The sequence below is a fragment of the Oryctolagus cuniculus genome, chromosome 15 (assembly GCF_964237555.1).
Source record: "Oryctolagus cuniculus chromosome 15, mOryCun1.1, whole genome shotgun sequence".
NCBI lineage: Eukaryota > Metazoa > Chordata > Mammalia > Lagomorpha > Leporidae > Oryctolagus > Oryctolagus cuniculus.
This window is the reverse complement of record NC_091446.1, coordinates 25,613,879-25,629,109: the sequence shown is the minus strand read 5'-3', so window position 1 is coordinate 25,629,109 and position 15,231 is coordinate 25,613,879. Positions and strand designations below refer to the sequence as shown.

General features: G+C 42.1%; 1 protein-coding gene across 1 annotated transcript in view; it reads left to right on the top strand.

Annotated features, from left to right (window-relative positions):
- CFAP58 (cilia and flagella associated protein 58) overlaps window positions 1–15,231 on the top strand; it is a 112,291-nt gene that overhangs the window by 46,058 nt on the left and 51,002 nt on the right. Inside the window, exons 11-15 of the mRNA XM_008270490.4 lie at window positions 110–256; window positions 7,778–7,918; window positions 8,677–8,900; window positions 11,980–12,091; window positions 14,194–14,298. Of these exons, the coding sequence (XP_008268712.2) occupies window positions 110–256; window positions 7,778–7,918; window positions 8,677–8,900; window positions 11,980–12,091; window positions 14,194–14,298 (729 nt within the window). The remainder of the gene's footprint in view (window positions 1–109; window positions 257–7,777; window positions 7,919–8,676; window positions 8,901–11,979; window positions 12,092–14,193; window positions 14,299–15,231) is intronic.

Genomic DNA, 15,231 nt, shown 5'->3' with positions numbered 1-15,231 from the left:
TGCTTTGAGAGAGCTTCCCTTAAACGTGCCTACACCTGGATTGGACCTCCACAGGGATGCTGATGTCGGTTCAATTCACTTGCATACATTTCTCCTTTCATCTTGTTAGGGTGAAATCACAGAAATGAAGAAGAAGTTAAAGATTATGACCCATCAGGTAGATCAGCTGAAGGAAGAAATCTCTGCCAAAGACTCAGCCCTTGAGAAACTGAATCTGGAACAGCAGCGAATAGAAAAAGAGAAGGAAACCTTGAAGGTACAGACCTTACTGCAGAGCAGGGGGCCAGGAGTCCACTGACCTTTCCCTGAAGGCAGCAAGGGGCAGGGAGCAGAGTGCAGGCTGCCTGTGTCCCAGCTGCCAGTTACCCAAACCCAGCCATGCAAGGCACAGGGAGGGTGAGCTCTACGGTCTTCAGGTCGGGGTTCCTTACAGAAAATGCTTCCAGGGAAAACAGGGAGGCAGGTAGTGGAGATGCATAAACCCCTAGTTCATGTCAGTGGAAGATAACCTAGGAGGTCTTCTTTGCCAACGAAGTCCTTGAACTTGCAGGCTCACTACCATCCTTTGCATTTATAGCCCCAATTCAGCCCACATTCACCCGCCCAGGCTCTTCTCTGGGCCTTCTAAAAGTAATGCTTTGTCTCCCTGCTCCTGATAATTTTTTGCTTGCTGTGCATGAGACTTTCCTGTCTGCAATGTCGTTAACTCCTCGTTGTCAGAGTTTTGCTCTCCCTTGGTTCATTCCCAACAGGTTCATATTTCCCTAGATCTTAGTGGGCTGAAGAATTTTGCTCCTCTAGAAATCACCTTTGTTTGCATGTCTTACCAAGCCGTATCCTTTTAAACCTACTAATTTAGAGCATTCTGTGTCTACTAACATAACATACTCTTCCCAAGAATACATGCCAAATAAATATATACCACTTCAAATCCTCTAACCAAATATGTTTTACTATACTCTTCACTAAGCCTCTTGTGTTTCATTTTCCTGTCCAATCCAATAAATTTCCCTACTAATCCATTTGACCAAAGAATTAAAAAAGGGACTCTTAAGAGAATGATGCCACTTTTACTTTGAAAATGTATATGCAGACTACCCATAGATGCTGTGAGTCATTTATGGGAACTGTTAACAAATGGGAGACTAGGTACCGTGGCATCTGTACATCTTAGCTTTTAAAGACAGTTCTGATCTTGAAAACTGTGTCTAGCTTCGCATAGGTTTAATGGTGTATTTTCTTAATTCTAAGACTCTGTAGACTGAAACATGTACTCTCAATTTAATAATGGGGTTGTCAACTTAATGATAGGTTTTCAGGGAAATAGAACTACTACATTCAATTAACTTAAGGCATATTTGGCTTGATAAAGATTATGCTATAACAAAAGTACCTTTACACAAGTGATATGGTAATTGATATATATATATATATATATTTAAAGGTTCATTTATTTATTTGGAAGGCAGAGTTACAGAGAAACAGAGGCAGAGAGAGAGAGAGAGAAAGAGAGAGAGAGAGAGAGAGGTTTTCCATCCACTGGTTCACTTCCCAGATGGCCTCAATGGCTGGAGCTGAACCGATCTGAAGCCAGGAGCCAGGAGCTTCTTCCAGGTCGCCCAAGTGGGTGCAGGGGTGCAAGAACTTGGGCCATCTTCCACTGCTTTCCCAGGCCATAGCAGAGAGTTGGATCAGAAGTGTAGCAGCCGGAACATGAATCAGTGCCCATATGGGATGCTGGCACTGCAGGCAGCAGCTTCACCCACTATGCCACAGTGCCAGCCCGGTAATTGACATATTTACTTGAGATTTTCACCTCCCTTACTCCATTTATGATGGAAAAGAAAATTCTGCATTCAAGTTTACTTTTATATAGACACATCTATTTTTCTGAAGTTTAAAAATATCCTGATCTTTACCCTTCTTTCTCTGTTTGAAAGCAGTTTTTTTTTTAAAAGATTTATTTATTTGAAGGCAGAGTTACAGAGAGAGGGGGAGGACACAGAGAGAGAACTTTCATCTGCTGATTCAATCTTTTTTTTTTTTTTAAAGATTTATTTATTTTACTTGAAAGTCAGAGTGACACAGAGAAGAAGTGGCAGAGAGAGAGAGGTCTTCCATCCACTGGTTCACTCCCCAATTGGTGCAATGGCTGGAGCTGCGCCGATCTGTAGCCAGGAGCCAGGAGCTTCTTCCAGGTCTCCCACGCAGGTTCAGGGGCCCAAGCACTTGGGACATCTTCTGCTACTTTCCCAAGTGCATTTGCAGGATCAGAAGTGGAGCAGCTGGGACTTGAACTGGTGCCCATGTGGGAAGCAGGCACTGCAGGCGGCAGCTCTACCGTCTACGCCAAAGCGCTGGCTCTGAAAGCAGAGTTTTACAGAAGGCAGTTTATTCTACCCCAGAGCCTGTCACAGGATGGGGTTGATCTATCACTGAAGGAACCAGAAGCGTTTTATTGCAAACACGATTCACTGTGGGTCTCTCTCATGGACCATGTAGCATGAGTTCAGTGTAATCCATGTGTTGCATCATCTCTTTTCTCTGTGAGGGATGACGCTGATTCTCATCTAATTGCCCATGTAAGGCTCTAGTCAAAAGACTACTGTCCCATAATGGGGCCCAATGGGGACCCATTGCCTTCTACAAAATCCTGCCTTAGAATAAGCAGTGCCCTATACAAAATTATTCCCAATTCCTTAGAGTTTGACTTTAGTTAATATTGGTATCAATTACATTCTTCATCATCAAGCATCTACGTATGTAGTGCTGAAGAAGCATTATAATAAAGTGAAGAGAAATAGGATCCTATTATTTGCTCCTGGGCCAGCCATATTGGCATGGGGGATAATTAAAATGCTTCTGCTCTGGAGAGTCTGCTCTTATGGGGAATCCTAGGTCTGCGTGCCTTTGGATCAGAGAGGAGAGGAGGATCATTGCTTTGGACTTACTGTGGAACTAGGATGCTTTATCTCCCAGAGTTTCCCATTAAGGCAAGAATGAGGAAGAGAAAGGGTGCCTGGTTGATTTATTATTTGAGGTTATTCAAGGGTGACTTGAAATGGTACTCCAACTGGCTAATTTTGACCTATCATTAAACCTGTTTGACATTCTTAAGAAAAAATATGACAGCTCAAATGTTCAGGTTCAGCTTTGGCTTTTTTAGCCTAGGAATTTGAATCACATTCTGCACAGGTCTTTGCATTTCATGCATCTGAAGTTTGCAAACCAAAACCCTGGAGGAAAGGGTGAATTTGCTAGTAACTTTGCTCTACGAGACAGTTATCTTATTTTGTAAATTCTGCAAAGCTATATGGCTACTTAATCCCTTCTGGAGTGGCATGTCGTAGGCTGCTTGGGAGACCACAAGTTGCCTTTTGACAGGATAACCTAATTTACTGCTTCTCCAAGCTGATAAACAAACTATTGTCGTAGCAGGTTACCGCCATTCTAATTCAATCCCCTCAACACAAAAATCTTGCTCCTTCCATGTTTTCTTTTCTGTTTTCACTGCTTTCAGCCTCTGCTGACTCCTCAGGCGTCTAGACACTGTCAGTATATTATGCTTATGACAGAATGTCAATAGTTCTCTGTAGATGTTGCTGCCTCTGCCTACTCTGTCCCAATCTGGTTTCATTAGCATTGAAGGAGCCATCTCTTTTGGAGTGTCTGCCTTCCAGTCCTAACAAGTCCCCAATTCTGTCTCATCACTTCCCAATCACCCCACATCTTTCTGACAGCTCTTTGATTCTAGGTGAATAATTCAGCAGCAAATTCTCTGTGTCCAGAAGTCAGCACTACATTAGGGACTGGCTTCAGGACACCATATCCTTTTACTTAGCAGACTCTGTAGTACGGCGTGGATGGGAGCTGTCATCCATCAGAGGCACACCACATACCCCCCCCCCCCCCCCGCAAAGCCTAATTATCAGGTGGTCCTATTTGTTTTGCTAGATATAAACAGATAATTTTGTGAAATTCAGTGACTCTTGGAATCAAGTATGAATGGGTGACTCCCACAAATATGACTCTTGAAACATGATTTACATCCATAGCTAAATTAGATGATATATAGTGCACAAACACTTATTGCAGTGACTGGGAGGCATGTCCTGCCAGTTCATTGCAAGTTCATCCCACCAGTAATACTTCCATAGGTGCAGAAATCTCAGGGCCCACTGAGGCTATGTTTGATGGGCCTTTGGGTGCACAGCAGTTGTTACGATCTTTCCCAGGGGAGACAGCTCAGATTTATAACTGTGAAATGCATCAGACCCAAGGTTTTTTGTAGATGTTAACATTTGCTGCTAACGTCTAATGCCACATCTTGTTTGCAGCCCATAAATTTATGACATAAGGAGATGACTCAGGATTTTGATATATTATGAAAAAAGTACCCAGCAATGCCAAACGCACGAATGGTTTTACATTTCAGACAGATACTTTTACACACCGTTGATTGCATTTTAATATAACAGGGGTTTCATTTTGTTCTGCTGATGGATTCCGATCAGCTCTTGGCACTGAGGAACAGGGCAGTGAATGTTGCAAAGCTGGGAAAATAAAAGTTTTATTAAGGAAAGCATGAGCTACACTGATATTTTATTGTTGTTGTCACTGTTACCTTGCATGACTATAGGAACAGAAAGGCTTGTTCTTTGCTCTCTTTCCTAGCAAACAATCCCTCCAAGTGGTAAATGCTAGACCAGATATTTTCCAAATAAGTATTTCCTTTTGCTTGTCCCTGGACCACAACATATTTCATAAATGATCAGATAAAATGTCCTAAGAGAAACCCTTGGTTTTATTGTTGCTGGTAGCATTTAATTTGTGACATTGCACATTTATTTCTAGGTGCACAGAATCTTCTACTGTTTGGGTAAGTCTGAGGTACAAAATTAATGACTGTTGGTCTTCATGGATTAGAGACAAACCTTGATTAGAGTTGGGTTGGTTCATAGAGTCTTACAAGTATGGGGCTTTCTATCATCCTGATGATCTTTCTGGATGGTAGGGTCCCAAAGGAAAAAATTATTACTCTTTCATCATTGATATGCAAGCTATTGACAAGTTGGAACCTTAATATGGTCTTGTCATCTCCCTTGTGATTCCAGGCAAGAATGAAAGCGGAGTTCCTCCTCTTCACTTGTTTCCTCTTGTGCCAGCCTGGGTGGTGATGGAAACTCTGAAACATGGTCTTCTTTCCTTTAATAAATGGCAACTGTTATTCCTCGTGGCATACTCTATACAGCACATGACACAGTCTTGTCTGGCTACTTGCCAGCCTTACCTCTTTTGCTACCTCACACTGATCCAGCCACACTGGATGCTTTGGTGTCTGGTGAACACACCAAGTACTTTATAGTTTGCATGCCTTTGTTCACAGGAGCCTGACTCTTGACTGCCCTTCCCCAACACGTGCTCCTCCATTTTGAAAATATACCTGTCAATTACCAGAGACCTGACTGGTTCTTCCCTTTAAACTGCAGGCAGAAATAGAAAGAAATCCCCTCCCCCCTCCTTTTTAAAATTTCTTCCCTTTTTTCTTTTGTAAAGATTTGTTTATTTATTTGAAAGGTAGAGTTAGAGAGAGAGAGATAGAGAGAGAAAGAGAGTAAGAGAAAGAGAGAGAGAGAGAGATCTTCGATCTGCTGGTTCACTCCCTAAATGGCCACAAAAAGCAGATCTGGGTCGATCTGAAACCAGGAGCCAGGAACTTATTCTGGGTCTCACATGGGTGCAGGAGCCCAAGTGCTTGGGCCATCTTCTACTGCTTTTCCAGACCATAGCAGAGAATCGGATCAGAAGTGGAGCAACTGGATCTTGAACCAATGCCCATATGGGATGCTGGTACTGCAGGTGGCAGCTTTACCCACTGTAACACAGCACCGGCCCTCCTGTATCTTTTTTCACAGATAGATTCCACTTTCATCTCATCATTAGCTAAAGTCATCATACCCAAGTGTATGGTGAATCCTCACAGTTTTACTCATCTTCTGTATTTCATTTGGAACTATTATATGGTGACAATAGAGGAAACACAGATCCTAGAATCAAAAGATCTGAGTTGGAATCTCAATTCTGTTACTACTAGCTCTGTGACTTTGGACAAATTATTTGCTTTTCTTTGTTTATGTAATTGTGTTTGTAAAATGGAGAGAAGAGTAGCTTTGCAGAAGGCCTAGTATCATTCCTGTTATATTGTACATAACAGCTACACCTGTGGAATAGAACTAAATGTGTAAGGGCTAGGGTTGTGACGTGGTGGGTGGGGCCACTGCCTGTGATGCTGGTGTCCCATAGGGGCACCTGTTCATGTCTCAGCTGCTCTGACCTAGTTCCCTGCTAATTTCCTGGGAAAAGCAGCAGAGGTGTTTGGGCCCCTGCCAGCCACGTGGAAGACCTGGGTGAAACTGCTGGCTCCTGGCTATGCCTTGACCCAGTGCTGGCTGTTGGGATCATCTTGGGAGTGGACCAGTGGATGGAAGATTTTCTCTCTGTCTCTCTCCCTCTCTGGCTATCTTTCTCTCTCTCTCTGTAACTCTGGTTTTCAAAATAAATATATAAATCTAAAAAAATAAAAAGAAGTAAATGTGCATTTTGATGAAGGAAATTTCCCTTTTGAAACTTACCAGTCCATAGCACCTTCTCTCCATCCTTGCTGCAATTTCTATGAAACTAAGGGCCAAAATCAAGAGTGAGCTCTCTGAGAAGGCATTCCTGATGACCTCAGTCCAGTGATGACTTTTCCTTTGAGATTTTGTAACATCAATTTACTGTCTGCTTGATAACAAAGATACTGAAAAGTTCTTGCCTGGATTTACTAATCTTTGCATATCTTAACTTCCTGTCTGGACTGGACGTGTGTTAGGGGTAGAATCTATACAGCTGGTCCTAGACTTATGATTGTTCCACTTAAGATGTTTTTGATTTTATGATGGTACAAAAGTGATTGTATTTAGCAGACATCATGCTTCAGTGTTTACTAACTACATTGATGGTAAGCAACCATGCATTCGCATGTTTTTACGTTCAGTGTAGTATTGAATACATTACACGAACTGTTTAACACCATATTAGAAAATAGGCATTGTGTTATATGGTTTTCCTCATCTGTAGGCTAATGTAAGTATTTTGATTACATTTAAGGCAGGCTAGGTGAGGCTGTTTAGGTATATTAAATGAATTTTTGACTTATGACATGTTCAACTAGGAGTTTATTGGGATAGAACCTTGGTAAGTTGAGGGGGCATCTGAGTATATTTTTGTACTATGATATTTCTTCTTTTAATTGTTATCTTTGATTAATTAAAAAAAATTTTAATCTCTGTAGTTAATGTACTGGTGGTGTTGGGACTATAATAGGAGCTGGTTCATACTGAGAATTCCCCTGTCCTGAACCCCACATCTTCCTTGGCACTATATTTTTTCCTGGTGTTTAGCTGGAAAGAGATAAAATTCTGCTGATTATCAATGTAGCCCCTGTTCCACACACACAGAAAAATGATAAAAATCCCTCAAGGGCACAATTCAGAATAAATGTGATCACTGTAATACACATTGCTCTTTCTTCATGGGCATCTCTCTCTCTCTCTCTCTCTCTCTCTCTCTGCATATGTGTTTAGCTTGTTTTGCTTGTAAGAGTGAGCAAACCGTGTTAAATGAAACATCAGTGAAACATGCAAGAAGCACGACTGTACATCTAAACCCGGGCCCTGTAGTCTTGGCTTGTGCTGCTATCGAATGAAATTTGTCTGTATCTTTCACTCATTGTCAGGCCGAGCTGCAGAAGCTGAGACAACAAGCTCTGGAGACCAAACAATTCATTGAAAAGCAAGAAGCTGAAGAGAGAAAACTGTTGCGGATCATTGCTGAGGCTGATGGGGAGCGGTTGAGGCAGAAGAAGGAATTAGACCAGGTAGAACCTTCTCGTCAGACCTGCAGACACAAGCATTTGATTCCACTCTCTGTGAATCCGCATTCCTCTCTAAGCACTGCTGTTTAGCCCTATTGGAAAACAGTGGCAGAGGCCCATCTTGTGTTGATTAATTATGAAATAACTCACCTATTCAACTTGGATTTATTTCCTGTGTGTCCGTCACTTCTCCAGGCACTTGGGACACATTGGACAACAAAACAATGAAGTCTCTGTTTTCAGGGAGCTTGTATTCTATTATAATTTAATGTCTCACATATTACTGCAATTAATAATTACATAATTTGGGATATGGTAACTCAGATGTGTAATGTGTGGGTTAAAAACTTAAATTCTTCTAGAGACCTGGCACGGAGAAGTTGGCCAGTACCAGATAGTAAGAAGTAGTGGAAGTTGACACCGGATAGCTCACTATAAAATCATTCAAGTTTAAACATTTTAAAGAAATAACAGGCTAGGAAACAAGCAGGCAAACAAAGCAACACTCTCGTGGGCCCAGGATTATTGCACTATTGGACCATTATGATCAGCACGGATTGTTCTTTGTATGGTGGTTTCTTTCTCCAAGGAGACTGAAAGCGCTGATGGGAAGAACCCAGTTTTAATTGTCTACAGGTGATTTCTGGTCTCCAACCTGTGAGGGCCTTCGATAGTTCTCATCAACTGACTGAATGTTGCTTCCACAATGGAGAGGGATCCGTTTTGTTTCCTGGTGGCCATGTTCTTCTCTGCCTTTCTAGGTCATCAGCGAGAGAGACATCCTCGGGTCGCAACTTGTCCGGCGCAATGACGAGTTAGCTTTGCTCTATGAGAAGATCAAGATCCAACAGTCTGTCCTGAATAAAGGCGAGAGCCAGTATAACCAGAGGGTGGAGGACATGAGAATCCTCAAGCTTGAGATAAATAACCTGCGCCGGGAAAAGGGGATTCTTGCCGGCAGTGTGGCTAATGTTGACAAACTCAGGTAGGTAGGAGGGCCACAAGGCTGAGGGTGCAGTGATGTGTAGGAGCTCCTACAATTATTACAGGAATTCAGAGTCGGTGCCTTGTCCTGTGGTGATGAAGAATTACGATGTGGACAAAAGAGGGGGGGGTTGAGCAAAGCAAATGAAAGTAGAGTTTATTGAGATACAGAGACTCCTGCTTGCCAAGAGGGGTCTCCGAGGGAGGGGTCTGTCCAGGACTGGATATTGGGAGCTTATATAGGGACTGCATGTAAGTTGATCAATTCTTCTACATAGTTTCAGTGTGTCAGGGGTCTGCTTTGTTTTTTCTGTGTCTATGGTGTAGTGGTCATAGTCCCTGACCAGTTAACATATGTTACCATGTCGACCACTTGGGAGATGTGACAGTTAAAAAATATTGTTGACCTGACCAACAGGCAGGTTACGCCTACCTGATCAGTTGCTAAGCATTTGAGACATGTTACTCTGTGGTGTGTTCTGGTATGGTGCCAGAGCCTAGTTTCTCATATGGTTAATTGTTACCTATGGGTCTGGGACCCATTGTGTTCCCTAACTATCAATTTTTCATTTTTCTTGGGGTAAAATCTTTTGTCTAATCAGTTGATGTCAAGTTTCATACAAACACCTGGTTCCTTATTCCCACCTAGGCCTTTCCTAACTTCCTATTAACCCTTTTAACTCCACAAAATGACCTAATTTTCATGCCTGCCAGTCATTGAAGGTCTTTATCACCTTGTCCAAAATGATTTACATGGTGAAATTAATTAGCAAATAATGAGAGTAACTTTTCCATAAAATCTATTGTTCCTAGCTATGCCACAAAAATGAACTAGTGTCCTTGCTGGGAACTAGAGGCAAATGCAAAAACATTAAAAAAAAAAAAAACACTTTATTCTGGATTTTAAAAAAGAAACGTCAAGTGAAATCACAAACATAAACTATTTCTTTCTGTAGAAAAAAATTTTCCTCCAATGAGCTCTTTCAAATTTGTTTAATAAGGCAGTGTGAATGAGAAGGAGCATCAATATCCAAATTTAATACTGGTAACATTCACACACCATTTTCTTGGAATTATGCACAGGATGAAAAGAGGTGGAAAATTTAATTCTATCACAATTTGAAAATCTATTTCCTTAGAAGGCAGCCAGATTTTATACTATACTCTTGATTTATCTTCTGCAGCTTTCACTTTACCTTAGTATGCCTTCTTCTTTCTTTAAATCTTGCATTACCCGAGATCTACTTCCCCAGTGGGAAAACATCACCATGTTTTATATAGGCAATTGCAGGAAACCAAAGAGGAGTTCTGATATTTTCTCAGCAGTTATCTGTATTCCCCATAGATTTGAAGATGAACAGTGTCCTTGACCACCTTGGGATAAGGGAACACTTTGGATCAATTAATTGGATTAGAAGACAGTTTGATGCCTAGATGCAGTGAATATATTCAGTGATATCGAGGTTCCCACTGTCAAGGATGGATCAATACTTCTTTTATTTGTTAAGAGTTGTATTTGGTTATATTTCAGATGTTGAAAGTGGTACCAATTAATTGCAAAAAATGTGGGAAATGCAGAAAAAATATAAGGAAGGGACTGGAAAATCACTCATAAACTGCACTAAGCAGAGACACCACCACTGACATTTGGGAGACAAATGGATTCATTCTAAGTAGCTACTGGATGATCTCCAAGACTGTCACTGAACCTGTCAGCCATGAGGTCCCCCCACTCCCCACCCCCAGACACCGAAGAGCAAGTTTTACCCGTTTCGAGTCAATATTGTTAGCTGGTTGGTAACAGATTTCATTCTTCTTTTCAATGGGCGAGAGAACTTGACAAAGACTGGAGGTAAGCAAGTATGAGTTCCAGTCTCAGTCTTGTGGCCTACCAGCTGTGTGGCCTTGGGCAAATCACTGAACTTCTCTGAGCTTTGGACTTGTGGTTACAATTAAACATGAGAACGTAGTGTGCCTAGTGCAGGGTCTAGTGCAAAGTTAGCCGTCAAAATAGGGTAGCTAACCCTTCTGCCCTCTTCCTCTGATGACACTAGAGAATCAAAGTGCTGAAAATATGCTTTTAATTCTAAGCAGCTTGTTCTGAGCTCCCTGTTGAGTGAACATCATGCAGTTAATTCTAATGGTTTGTCTTACTAATGAGGGGAAGTGGTATTATTGGTTTAAATGAAGCAATTAAGCAAAAAGAGATAGCTTAGTCTTAGTAATCTGCACACCCACAGCAGACGAGAACAGATAATAATATCCTCACTGCCCGCGTCAACGCCAAGTACGTGCCTCTTCTCCCCCTCCCAACAACGTTTTCTCTCAATAGGGTGGCAGCCAGCCCCCAGGATGCTGAAGATGGTTGTAGCACGTTACCCACTAAGTAGAGATTCCTGGAGACTTTAGACGTATGTTCCTGCCAGAGCTGGTTCTCCGCGACTTTTCCAGCCATCTGTGTAGCTGTGTGGCACAGCAGATGAAGGATGATCGCAGCTCCCAGCTCAGTGTTTCTCAGTCCTGGCTGCGTTCTAGGAGTCCCAGCAGGGCCTGGAAGCCTTTGGAACCCTGGCCCCAAGCTTGAATCCCACTAGGATGGGGTCCAGGCTCGGGGATGTTTTCAAAGTCCCCCAGGTGATTTTTCTGCATTTGTGAGGGTGGAGGGACTCAACCCCATTGACATCAGAATCACAAGAGCTCTGGTAGCTTGCAGTCAGGCGCCATGTGTGTGGCACAGGCACTGTGCACTTACTCCTATCACAGGGACCCTGAGAAACATGGAAGAGTCTATTGAAACTTTCAGAATTCCCCTTCCCTCCCCCTTCTTTTCATATGCTTCAGGAATTAGGACTCTGAAACCCTGGCCCTTCTTTGTGGTGACAGATAAGGCCATTCCTGAATTCTGCAAGAATTGGTGTCACCAATGTCTTACCCAGATTTAGGAGGCCAGTCTCCGTGCTCACCAAAGCCTCCTTAATTCTAGCTTCTTATATAGGACCTCATGGAAATATAACCATTTAAAAATATGACACTCAAATGGGCCGAGAATTTCTTTGCCAAAGAAAGTTTGTCTTGTTTAGGCGGGAGCTTTTTCACATGCAAAGAGAATTCCTGAAGGAGAGGACACGGTGCCGGGCCCTGGAGGAGGAGCTGCAGAACCCCATGAACGTGCACAGATGGAGGAAGCTTGAGGTACCCTCTGGCAGAGCATGCCTCAGTCCCCAGTTCTCTCCCTCTACCCTGAGCGGGCACCTGACTGCGAGGCACAATACGAGTTATGGGCTGATGTAATGCATTTGGGTTTTGTTTTAAAAATTCTGGGCAAACTCCTTTTTACCTAAAGAAGACCCAGTAGAAGCTATAAACTAGTATCACCAATTGACTTTTTTTTGGGGGTTTAGGCAATTTTTGATCAACCCATTATTCTGTGGCTGCCTGTTAAGCTTAGGTTGGTAATTGCCTTTAGCAATATTGGCTGGCAGCATCTTCATCATCCTTCCTTGCTTTCTTTTTAAATTATTTAAAAAAAGAGGTTTATTTTTGCTCACAGTTGTAGTCCAGGGTTGAGGGCCACGTTGGGTAATGACTTTCTTGCTGGCAAAGTCCCAGAGAGGCACAGGAGATACACAGCAGAGACCAGTTAGTGCCTTCCCCGTCTGTCAGCAGTAGCCCTCTTTTTGAAGGATGGGCATTGTGTTAGCCAATCCCTTTCACTTATGATCTGGGGACCCAGCCAAAGTCTCACGGGTAGAGGGTGGGGCAGCAACTTCACATTCGATGACTTCCTGATAGACATCACCACCAGCACTGTATATAGCTGTTAAAGGTACGCTCTGGTTATTCAAGGAGGAAAAGGGCCATCAGCTTCAGCTGTACTCAGCATCATGGCTGCCAAAGTTAGGATGACGGGAGATGGAAGGGGCAGGGCAAGGTGGAAAGTCAGCCAAGTAGGCTTTTGGTTTTCATTTTTATTGTTTCCCCTTGATGAAGAAAACACTAAGGATAATGTGTTATAAATTGTTATGTAAACACGAGACCGGAATTTTAACAACATCAAGGCCGGCCAAGTGGATGTATGCCAAATGTAGTCCTGATGTATGGATATCACTTGGCCTTGCTTGGTGTTTCTTAAGCAAAGTTAGAGTCAATGAAATCTCCTTGCTTTTTTCTCTTGGACTCTTGTTTATTCCTCTTCAAATGCCAGGAGTGGCATGGTTTACTAACTCAACAGTAACATGGTTGTTTCCAGGGAAGTGGAACTGAAGATTTTAAATCCAGTTACCGTCACATTAGCTTATGCTGTGTGTTTCCAAGCAGATCTTTAAAGTTTCCAATTCCATGTCAATTTCTATCAAAAAATATTAGAAAATGGAGACTGGGAGGCAGTTGAAAATATTTAGCTGCTAGATTCACTCAGAATGTCAGTAATGCTGAAAGTGAAGCCTTGGCTTGAAGTCTAGAGGTCAATCATCAGTTTCTAACTGCAGCTCTTGTTTGAATTGTACACAGATAGCTACTGAAGGGGCATCATACTTTATGGGTTGATAACTCCATCTGGGGCTGAGCTCCATGGCCATGTTCTCCTGCCAATTAGCAGCAGAAGTCCATGTCCATGTCTTGGACGCTTTCCCCCTATAAACTCTAATGAATCTTGTTGACAATTGCCAAAAGGAGAATCCTAAGGCTGAATGACTAGGAGAAGCCTTTATTATGCCTATGAAATAGGAGATGATGGGGAAAGCCTTAGAGCATAATAGTTAAGAACCACAGTCTTTGCAGACAGGAATATCTGGGCCCCCATGCAGTTCTGACTCTTTCTAGTCAGGGCAAATGATTTCTCTGAGCCTCAATTTTCTTATCTGTAAAAGGGGATGACTGATACTATCTCATAGGGCTGTTGTGTGAACAAAATGGGTTCCTGTATGAAAAGCACTCACTGTAGTGTCTGCATGGTGGTGAAGAATACTTTATCACACATAGTAGCTATCTTTATTTTGTATTACTGTTATACTCACTGGTAGAAAAACACACACTAACTTTTGATTTATAGGCTAACTAAAAAGATATTAGGAAAACTAGAATCTACATTTATTTATTTATTTATTTAGGGGTAGCAGGTATTTATGACTATCTCATTTTATCTTCTGTTATGATTCTGTTTTTGTTCTGGTTCTCTGTACTGGGTCTGTAGATTTGCAACACATTTTAATAAAACAGTAATGATTGAATGTAGGGACCTTGATGCTTTGAGACTGATGGTATCTCCACTGCTTGTTGTCGTTCTCCTCGGACAGGCCAGTGACCCCAGTACCTTTGAGCTGATACAGAAAATTCACACCCTGCAGAAGCATCTCATCAGCAAGACTGAAGAGGTGGTTGAAAAAGAGCTGCTCCTTCAGGTAGCATTTTCATTTTCTGTCCTCATTGAACACGCATGTTTTCTTAGCACCATGGGCTCCAGGACGATGCTATTAGAATGAGTTATTTGGCAGCATTGCAGGCCCCACATTTAGCTGTAGATGGCAACAGTGACTCATACATAGAGAACAAACACAGCCTGATTAATTGGTCTTTTGTGGTAGGATCACTGATATTTCAAGAATTCTGGAAAATGAAGTTCAAAGCTAGACTTACTGCGCCTGAGTAATGTGAGCATTTTTTTCCCTCATTTCTCTACAATTTTGTTGGATTCTTTTAAATACTTTTCTTTGTATCTTCATATAATATAAAGATGCTGTGATCTTGATGAAAATGAGCTCCCACACAGAGCACAAATGATCTGTCCACATGAAGATTTTGTGTGAATGAAATGGAGAGATTTATTTCCAAAGATTTTATGCAGCAAATTATTCTGGGGGCAGTTAGGCCTCTATCTTTGCAAGTACCTGTCCTCCTCCTCCATCATCATCGTTGTCATTGTCATCATCATCATTGTCACTACTGCTTGCCCAGATACTGTGCTGCTATCTTTACCTTGTGGCATTTCCTCTTCAGTTCAGGGTGGGAGTATGGTCTTCCCTGCCTCATAGAGGAGAGAGCTGGAGCCCGAGATTTTAGGGTAGATAAGACTGTCAGCTCTGGTTTCACATGGTCTGGCTTGGAATCCATCTCTGCTGATTGATAGCTGTGCGAGTTTAAGTTCTCTGCTCCTAGGTTCTTAATCTGTATTCTGAGACAACAACAGAATCTGTAAAAAGAGATGTGAGGGTTGGAAGAGCTTAGCATGATGTTGGGTATGTAGTCACTGTCTAATAAATACTAGAAAATTTTCATGTTATTTGTGTTATTTCTGGTTCCAAAGCCCGCTACCCTAACTGCTGGGTTAGCAGTAG